This window comes from Drosophila nasuta, chromosome 3 (assembly GCF_023558535.2).
Source record: "Drosophila nasuta strain 15112-1781.00 chromosome 3, ASM2355853v1, whole genome shotgun sequence".
NCBI classification, from domain to species: Eukaryota; Metazoa; Arthropoda; class Insecta; order Diptera; family Drosophilidae; genus Drosophila; species Drosophila nasuta.
The window spans coordinates 38728645-38738626 of NC_083457.1; the positions used below are offsets into that span (position 1 = coordinate 38728645).

Genomic DNA, 9982 nt, shown 5'->3' on the forward strand with positions numbered 1-9982 from the left:
TCATAAGCGAGAGCAACGCTGAAACAATGGACCAAACACTGGAATTAGGGATGATGGATCATAAAAACTTGGCTGGCAAAGCGTGCGCAGAGCAGAGCAGAGCTGAGAAACTAAAGTCTCGCATTGTTAGGTAAATCTCAGATGTGTCTCCGGTTTCTCTTGGTCTCTCTCATTATTATGGCAAATGGCAATCGAAAGCATTCAACACCTCGAGACAGTTTCCTGTGGTCTCGAAAAATCTCATGCATAAATGCAGGTGAACATATTCACACCATTCACAACACATTCACATACTCTCGTATGCTAACGGTAGCTACATCCGTCTGTCCAATTCATCACATGATTTAATTGCCAGGACAAAAAACAAGAAGACGAAAACAAAAAAAACTGAAATAGAATTGAAATTAGTATTTCGAGTTCATTAGCAATTGCAAGACAGGTAGCTGATAGCTCGTTCTTCCCTTTCGACAATTATTTCCGGCGTTTCTTGTATTATTTTCATTTCGTCTTTTTTCGGTTTTCAAAAGAAATGGATGCTTATCAAGATTGCCTTCGGGTTCACGCCCACTCAAGAGAAGAAAATCTGTAACCAAAACGATCATTTCGTTGGCATCTAGTTAGGCGTCTTGGGTTTTGCGGTGTGTTTGCTGTGATGCAGAGAGCAGCAGTCCAGCTGTGCAACACGTTGGGGGGTGTAACGACTGCGAGCCGGAGTCAGCTACACGTGTTAGCTGACCACCAGTATCCCGAGAATGACGCACACACACATACACACATACAGAGACGGAGACAGAGGCGAAAGAACACTCACGATTCTGGTTGTCGGCACAAAAGTGACGATTAAAGCAAAGTCCAGGCACTAAAACAACAAGAGGGAGAGAGAACTGCTAAAACAAAATTAATACCAAAGGCAGCAATCGTAAAAACAAAAAGCAAAAAGTAAGAAACAAAAAGTGGCCAACACCGTGATCCTTTATGGCCCCGCACGAAGCAGCCGTCGCCTTGCAGATTGAGCAGCCAGATTTCAAAAGGGGCGCGTGATCGCCATCAAAATGCTCGTGGAGGCAATTTAAATTGCTGAGCTGAAGCTGGAAGTTGAAGTTGGCGTTGAATCTGTAGCCGCTGCTGCGGCGCGTGCACTTCGAAATCCGTTGTCCAGAACCTGCTGCGGCAAATAGTGACGAAGGGGGGAAGAAAGCGAGGCGAGAGTGTGAGACCAAGAATGAGACAGCGACTGTGAGTAAGAGGGAAACAGCGACGGAGACGAAGGTGGAGACTGTGGCGACTGTGGCTGTCACTCGCGTGCTGGGTGTTGAAAAATTTGGCATTCGTCTGTTATTTATAACAAGAGTCTCTCTCGCTGGCATAGTCTGGCCTGACCGTGGACGCGGACGACGCCAAGAACACGCCACGGGCAAAGCGAAAGAAGTCAAGGTTGCGTCTAGGCTGCAACTATGTTAGAGCAGCTCTTGGTGTGATATTAATTTATGGTTTGTTGCATGCATTTAGCACAAAGTTGCCGCGGGTCATTTGTGGGAATTATTAAATGCAATTTGATTCAGAGGCGAAATATTAAACAGTCTAGCTATACTATTATTTATGTTAACGTTAATGCCTATTAACTGGCACAAATTAATTTTATTTATTTCCTTATATTAGGTCAATAAATTGTAACTCTTAAATTTGAATTTCAAAATATACGCGCGCGCTTTACTTGCAGTTATTTCCCAACACTATTTGCTACGCAACACAAGCTGGTTGCTATATGACTCAAATTGGTGCTGCACGCCTGTCTGGCAACTTTGCTAGTACACAAGCGAAAGCTGATTACTACGAAACTTTAACCATATGTCGTTAAATTCAAATTAACATGCATGCATAAACAATTATTTACAGCACTCGAATAATTTGCACAAAAGTATATAAATTGAAAAATTAACGCTACTTGTGTGAAATTGCTGCCTGATTAACTAAATAAGTGGGGTTTAGTTCGCGTTGCTGATTTCTCGGTACCAAATTATCAAAAATACGTGAATACATTTCGGTTTTTATTAACGCAAACAAGCATTAATATCAAATTTATTTTCACTCGATTTTCGGACGCGAACCACATACATAATTGGAGTGGCAGCAGCTGGTTCCTGGCCAGCCTCCTCAGTGTTGGAGATTGGGGGCTAGCTGTCCAAAGAAATCAGCGCAAATTGGCATCAAAACAAATATTTGCCCGAGGTGGCAGCTAAAGCAAAAGCTCAACGCGGGCAGGCACAATGGCTAATGACAGGATGATCCTCGACAGCAGCAACAGCAACACCAGCTAACAAAAACAGACACATGGCCAGCGGGTAGCGAACTCTTTTTCACACCATCAGCAAAGAGGAGGGTGCGATGTGGCACACCTTCTGTGGCAGCTCTTGTTGACTGTGTCAATTCTGGGAATGTCAGTTGGGTTTTTGTTTCTTACCACTGACAGCGAGGAGCCAGGCAATAAAACGTTGCACCAAATTAACGCTTTATTGCGTGTTTGTTTGGCTTTCGGACGAACGAAAGAAAGGCTGAAGCGGATCCAACCGGAAAGGGACTAATTCAACGCACTGCCGATTTTTGGCACCTCAAAACCCTCGACTCGTCTCAAAATGCCGTTAAGTTCTTGTTAAGACTGCTTGCTGAAGGCGCAAAACACTCAACAATTTTCGTTTCCTATAATCATATAATCTTGTAAGCTTTTATTGACATTTCAAGCACCTGCTGAACGGTTATGCGAACATTCACGCGATCACAATCTATTTACACACAAATCTTTATTCCTTAGAGGTAGATAGCTCGGCTATCTGTTGTATCGTCCAGGTGTCCAGGTGTTAACCAATCTGTGGCTTGGCTATTTTGGCGCCACTTGCACCATATCACATATATGTTTCGGCATTTGGAGTACCAGTTCCAGTTTCCAGTTGGGTGTAAGGCCAGCATTAGGCATTAATTTTAAAGGCATCATCATTTAAGCCAAACATTTTGGCGTGTAGACATTGGCCACCGAATCCCAGCCGCAATCAGCCAATTGATGCACACGCTGTGGATTCCAGTCGAGACCGCAGACAAATTCGGTATGCTGAGCATTGATTTCCTGTGCGGATTCCCCACGCTCCAGATCCCAAATGCTATAAATAAAATACAAGTTATAGAACATTTCAAAGCATGCTTTGATCATCACTTACCGCGTTGTGAAATCGTAATTGGCTGAAGCTAGAACCGTCGCCGAGTGTGGCGAACAAGCCAAACGTCTGACCGCAAACTCTCCTGAGTACAGCTCAAAGATGTGTGTGCGCATTTTGCGTAAATCCCAACCTCTGATCAGTCCATCGGATCCTCCAGTCACAAGCACATTCCGATCGAAATGACTCCAGTCGCAGGACAACGCTTCACTGGCATGCGCCTCGATGCTCATCAGTGGTTTACCTGTAAAATCAAGAGAATTCCATAAGTTCAAATGTCCGTCGGTACTTACGCTGGCAAAGAGATTCGCAATGAGTGGCGAATACTTTGCGCAATAGATCAAATCATTGTGTCCCACAAACGTCGTGATGGAGTTCTGCCTGTTGCAATCCCACAGCTTGAGAGTGCAGTCCCAACTGGCCGAGAGCAGTGTGTGATAGTTCCACTTCTCGCCCCAATCCAGACTGTAGATCTCATTCTTGTGCTCCTGCAGACACAGCAGCGGCTGTTTGGGTGTTTGCTCTGTCAGCGCCGATTCCGCATCTAATCCCGACCAGATTTGCAGCGAACCATCGCCCGAGGCTGTGGCTGCAATATCCGCGGCATATGGACACCAGGCGACATCGAACAACCCATCGGACCACTCCAGACGACACAGTTCTGTGAGATTTTGTGAGTTGACCTCGTCCAGGGAGCTCTGGGCAAGCAGAAAGAGTGAACCACCGCCAGCAAGACCGTACAATTGGCTGCAAGAAAAGATTGTTAAAGAGTGTTAAATAGGTTAAGGAATAAATTAAAATTGTCAATCTATTTTTATATAATTTTTAAACACAAATATGAAATTATAATAAATGCTTGATTCGAGTTTAAGAATAACACTTAAAGTTTCATTTGTTTCCTATGAACAAAGAAAGTGTACTTCGAAATAAATATTAAAAAAAGAGAGAGGTATTAAACAATTGTCTTACTCATACAATAAAATAAAAATCTTTATGATATAGAAGAAGCATTTTGATTTGATTTAGAATAAATTTATGTTTTCTTTACGGATATTTGATAAATACAAGTTGTTGAACCACAGATTAGTAAGTATTAAACGATCATTTTTGGAAACTTACCTAGTAGCCAGAAGCATATGATTTGACTCGAAAGGAGAAAAGCGCAGGCTATAGCCATGTCGGTCGGTTGTGGTGTGGGTCTGTGTCTCCATTTGCTTTGTTTTAGAGTAGAGCTGCAATGAATGAAGAATAAATCGTAAGTTATAAGTGGTAAATGCAGAATCGATATATTGACTTTTAATTGCTAACACGTTGCTCTAGAAACTTCTAGGGTTTCCCCCTGGAAATGGAAATGTCTAACCACATGCAGACCTATGTGAACTGCGCCAATGGATGTGGTAATAGCTAATCAAACGCCTAATCCTCAACGCCAGCAAACAACAGAAGTACATGACAGCAAAATATTTACTGATCTCGCACGAGGTCGCGAACGCTTCTTGACATTAGCCAATTTGGTCAAACGGCATATAGAAAAAAGGGAATGACGGTAAGAAGTAGGAAAGGTATGAACTGTATACGATTGTGAAATACCTGGCTTAGAAAACTGTAAGTTTCTTTGAAGAATGAATAGGACTAAAGTACAAGTATTTCCAATTGTTATTAATTTTTATCTTAAAAAACTATTCGTTGAACAATTTCCAAGTCTCCAGCACTACAATATCTATACTGAATAGCATTTGAAATGACTAAATTAATAATGAGGAAGAAAGTCTGGATACCTTTTGGGAGATAAAGATGAAGGGATGAACGATGTAAGAGGGATATGAAGCGACTTAGACTCCTTATGTTGATTAACATTATACCTAGCTTATGACATCGGAATGTATTCCTCTAGTTTATGACATCGGAATTGGTTGTTCTCATCCCTGTTCTTTATCACGCTACGGTTATAACCTCTTACCCTAAACAATCCGGGTATAGAAACTGCGCAAAACATGTTGTGTTGAGCATTGCGTTTATACAAGCAACTGCATAACGAGCAAATCCATTTAGTGACGAGTCGAGTCGGACGCAAATGAAACCCCACGGACCACCACGGACAGGGCCAAGCCAAAGGTATATAAGCAGGTTGCACGGCTGGGTCGTCTTGCATTTTCCTCTATCAACGAAGAACTGCAAACCGCTTCGAAATAAATCGAGCTTCGGTCGCGATAAAATAAATTCTTTACTCTCTTTATCTAATTGTGTGTGAATCTTCAGCTGCCAAGATGGTTGTCTCCGTGAAGGTCTTCAAGAAGGCTACACCCAATGGCAAAGTTACCTTCTATTTGGGCCGCCGCGACTTTATCGATCACTTGGATTACTGTGATCCTGTCGATGGCGTTATCGTTGTGGAACCCGAATACCTCAAGAATCGCAAAGTATTTGGCCAACTGGCCACCACCTATCGCTATGGCCGCGAAGAGGACGAAGTCATGGGCGTCAAGTTCTCGAAGGAGCTTATTCTCTCCCGGGAACAGATTGTGCCCATGACCAACCCAAACATGGAAATGACTCCCATGCAGGAAAAACTGGTGCGCAAACTGGGCGCTAATGCGCATCCCTTCACCTTCCACTTCCCACCCAACTCGCCCAGCTCTGTGACACTGCAGCAGGAGGGCGATGACATGGGCAAACCCCTGGGTGTGGAGTACACCATTCGTGCCTATGTCGCTGACTCCGAGGACGATCGTCAGCACAAGCGCAGCATGGTCAGTCTGGTGATCAAGAAGCTGCAGTATGCTCCATTGAATCGTGGCCAACGTTTGCCCAGCTCGCTGGTCAGCAAGGGATTCACCTTCTCCAATGGCAAGATTAGTTTGGAAGTGACACTGGATCGTGAGATCTACTATCATGGCGAGAAGGTGGCAGCCACCGTGCAGGTGTCCAACAACTCGAAGAAGTCGGTGAAGAGCATTAAGTGCTTCATTGTGCAGCACACTGAGATCACCATGGTGAATGCACAGTTCAGCAAGCATGTTGCACAGCTGGAGACCAAGGAAGGTTGCCCCATCACCCCGGGAGCCAATCTGACCAAGACTTTCTATTTGATTCCGCTGGCAGCCAACAACAAGGATCGCCATGGTGGGTAGCGAAGGGAACACTATTGAATTGGTTAATGTTAATCCGTTCTCGACTTTAGGCATTGCTCTCGATGGCCATCTGAAGGATGAGGATGTCAATCTGGCATCCTCGACCATGGTGCAAGAGGGAAAGTCCACTGGCGATGCCTGTGGTATTGTCATCTCATACTCGGTGCGCATCAAGTTGAATTGCGGCACTCTGGGAGGTGAGATGCAAACGGATGTGCCTTTCAAGCTATTGCAGCCAGCCCCTGGTAAGCTTAATCTGGTCTAACTCCTCAGCTGTGCAGTTGCTAGAAGACTTCTCTTTCGCTTTCAGGCACCATTGAGAAGAAGCGCTCGAATGCCATGAAGAAGATGAAGTCCATTGAGCAGCATCGCAATGTCAAGGGATATTACCAGGATGACGATGACAATATTGTGTTTGAGGACTTTGCCAAGATGCGCATGAATAATGTGAATATGGCCGACTAAAAGATTTCGGATCTTCCTCTATTTAATACCCACACTTGGCATTGTTGTGAATGATAAGATGATAAGAAGATGAACGTATCGAAAGCACTGAAAATTGAATAGAAAACTTTGTTGCAGCAGTCTCATTCGGGGGGCCACAATCTTTGTATTATAATCGTATAAACGTAACCGTAAATCTATAGCGCGCTCTCTCCAACAAACTTTAGTGGATCTGGAGTTTATGTTATATATTATACTATACTATATATATATTATACTATTATGTGTTGAAATGTTGTCCTTATATACGATAAATGTGTTATATGAACTTACAGCTTTTGAACTTGAGTAATCCAAAATGGTTTGAAGAAATCGTATTGTGTTTTTTTTTCGTTTTTTTTTAGCGTTGAGATCTCAAGGAGTTCTTTGTTGCTAGTAGTTGTGGCTTTCAACTTCAGAAGTCGAATGAGCTAACGAACTGCGCAGCTCGACGAGGAAGACAAGAAAAGCGAGGCAACTTTAGGGGTTGAAAGAAAAAAAGGGTTGCAAAAGCACCTTGGTGCTATAGGTCGAGTCGGACGCGAAGTAACCCCTAAAATCCGAGGCTCTTTCGGCCAATCAGCAAACGGTTACGGGCTCAAAATTTGCTTAAGCTTTGAACTTGTTATTATTATGTGCGACTGACCTTGATAATGGCTAAGGCCAGCTGGCATGTCATCAGATCTCTATGGATCCCTTCAGCTCTCTACTATGTTAGACTCTTTTGCTTTGTTGCTTATATAATAGTGCAAAATAACAAAATTGTGCTCGTAACAACAAAGTAGCGAGTAGCTCAAGCTACATTGAGCATTGGAGCATTGCACAATTGAGGGACTGGGGCAGCGCATTCGATCGATTTCACACACCGCTGACTCCAGGGCTTAGTTAGTGCAGCAGCAGCAGCTACGTTTTAACTTCCGGCCAAGCCCCAAAATCGTGGCAGGCAACCTATAAATGGCCAATGTTGTTGTCAAAATGCAGCCACAATTTTGACGAGCGTGCAACGCGATGAAGCTGCCAGCGGACAACATTAAATCTCTACCAATTGCACTTGCCACACTGCTGCTGCAACTTGTGCTCCTGCTGCCTGCCGCCAAATCGCAACATTACTATCCACATGCGCATCGTCAGCTCTATTACGATTCACCGCCCGCTCGCCTCCGACGCTTTGAATACGTTCCGAATCCATTTGTGGCTGGCTATGTGGCGCCACCTGCCGTCCACTATCAGCAACAGACACCCAACTTTCAGCTGATCAACTATCGTCCGAGCTATCAACCCCTCGCCTTGGAATACCAGCAACAACAGCCACCTGTGGCTCCACAAGCAGCTGCTGCTCCCGTTCCGGTGCCAGTTCCTGCACCAGCTCCCCCGCTGCCCTCGCTCTATCCGCAGTCCAGTGTGCAGTATCAGCAGCGTGCTGCTCCCCAGGCGGAGCTTGCCAAGTATCGCTACGAGGGCAACTATCTGCCCATACAGCAGCGTGTGGCAGTTGCGCCGCGTCGCGTCGAGGATCAGTTGTACAATGTACCGCCTGCGCTCTTCACTAGCGATGTGTTGCACGTGGTGCCATCGCGTGCAGCAGCAGTGCAACATCAGCAGGAAGCCCATGCTCAAGCTCAAGCGCAAGCGGATCGTCCGAGACGCTTTGCAGCGGATGCGGTGGCTGCTGAATCCCGCGCTGATCACGCTACGCCAAGTCACGCCAAAGAAGTCAAATACTTTCAGTAAGCAGCAGGTTTTATTGTTAACCCTTCTACACTCTAAACACAACTTAAACCATCCTCAATTCAGCGACATTTTCATGAGATTTGATGGACCCCATGGACGTAGCAGTGGCCATGTGGTGGAGCATCCCCATGCACAAGAACGTCGCTTTGAAACACAGCGCGGCACAAATCGCTATAAGGGGGAGGTGAGTTAAGCAAACTCTGATTTAAAATTCTTTGTTATCTAAATTAAATCTCTGTTTGCATCCAGGTCATTTGGACGGATCGTCGTGGGGCACATGGCGAACATCGTTGGGACATGGCGCAGGGAAAACTCTAAGCTGCTCAACCATATTTACATAATTTACTTCCTTAACTCGAACTGCATTTCTTCTCTCCCTCTTCCTCTATCTCCTTCTCTTTCTCCCTCTCTTGCTCACTCTCTTCTATTTAGCGGTACTTGTATAAATCGTGACTTTTCATAATTTTGGCGTATTATTTATTTAAAGACAATGATTTGGCGTGAAATGTGAAAAGTGCTTGCCAAAGATTTGCATATGAAAGCAGACAGCCGAATCATTCTTGTGCCGTAGGTCAAGACACTATCCGCGATCCTTGGGAATCTTTAGCATATTTTCTCACGCATCAGAGCAAAGGCCAAAGACACTTCGAACACTGTCTGCGGAAAAGTGGACAGTCCGGTTACACGGCTTTTGGCCTCTGGGCTATTAGTCTGGCTGGCCCATTGGAAAAAGGTCAACGCTATCCTTTAGCCTAGAAACTGGTTCTAGTCAGTGACCCCAAAAGGAAAAAATATTGTCCTGCACTTACATAGTTGCAACGCCGATAGACAGTCCATCAGACAACAGGACTTCGGCGTTAAGGTAAATGCGGGTCATATGCAAATGCGAAGACAGTGCGGGACATTCCGAAAAAGGGGTTGAGATGATGCAACGGCAACGTCGACGGGACTTAGCTGATCGTCTTGTAAGTCGGTGACCTCAGGGGTTGCACGGCATTTGCATACACTCGTAAAGTGACACAAATGCCACGAGCAATGTCCAGTTATTATTTGTAGCAGCTGACCAAGGGCCTTAAACCCAAAGGATCAACAGTAATGACAACAACAAGAACTGCAATACGACAGCAGATCAATAGCTGAGTCTTAAGCATAACGTATGTAAATATGTCTGCCAAGATAATGGGCTATGCGGGTCCTTGTAGTCATTTACTGGCTGTCCAGAACCGGTTCACAGTTTCTTATGGCCGATAGGGTCATCATGGTTGTTGTTGCGTCGTCGTCGTTGTCGTTAGTGATAACCCTTGGCTCGCTTGGTTCTCACACACTGATGTAATTTATGCAAGGACATTGCAAAAGGACACTATTGCTGCGATTGATGTGGCGTGAGTTCCAGTTTCTCCGACACCCAGCAACCGGTTTGACCGGACTTCA

General features: G+C 44.8%; 3 protein-coding genes across 5 annotated transcripts; 2 read left to right on the forward strand and 1 right to left on the reverse strand.

The window, feature by feature from the left end:
* Positions 1–2701: 2701 nt before the first annotated feature.
* LOC132790511 (peroxisomal targeting signal 2 receptor) lies at positions 2702–4667 on the reverse strand. 3 transcript variants are annotated; one of them, XM_060799058.1, is made up of 4 exons: positions 4578–4667; positions 4326–4438; positions 3210–3953; positions 2702–3152 (listed from the first exon to the last, which is right to left on the reverse strand). In XM_060799058.1, exons 2-4 carry the CDS (start codon positions 4415–4417, stop codon positions 2993–2995), a joined length of 996 nt encoding a protein of 331 aa, XP_060655041.1. In that variant the 5' UTR covers positions 4418–4438; positions 4578–4667; the 3' UTR covers positions 2702–2992. The 3 variants fall into 3 exon arrangements, with proteins under 3 accessions (XP_060655041.1, XP_060655042.1, XP_060655043.1); XM_060799059.1 differs by having other exon boundaries at positions 4515–4593; XM_060799060.1 differs by having other exon boundaries at positions 4570–4587.
* A 679-nt stretch (positions 4668–5346) lies between these two features.
* On the forward strand, positions 5347–7113 carry LOC132792475 (phosrestin-1). The gene is made up of 3 exons (XM_060801877.1): positions 5347–6329; positions 6388–6582; positions 6648–7113. Exons 1-3 carry the CDS (start codon positions 5474–5476, stop codon positions 6800–6802), a joined length of 1206 nt encoding a protein of 401 aa, XP_060657860.1. The 5' UTR covers positions 5347–5473; the 3' UTR covers positions 6803–7113.
* A 706-nt stretch (positions 7114–7819) lies between these two features.
* Positions 7820–8997, forward strand: LOC132792827 (uncharacterized). Its single transcript, XM_060802321.1, has 3 exons — positions 7820–8547; positions 8615–8735; positions 8801–8997. Exons 1-3 carry the CDS (start codon positions 7829–7831, stop codon positions 8867–8869), a joined length of 909 nt encoding a protein of 302 aa, XP_060658304.1. The 5' UTR covers positions 7820–7828; the 3' UTR covers positions 8870–8997.
* The last annotated feature ends 985 nt before the right edge of the window (positions 8998–9982 follow it).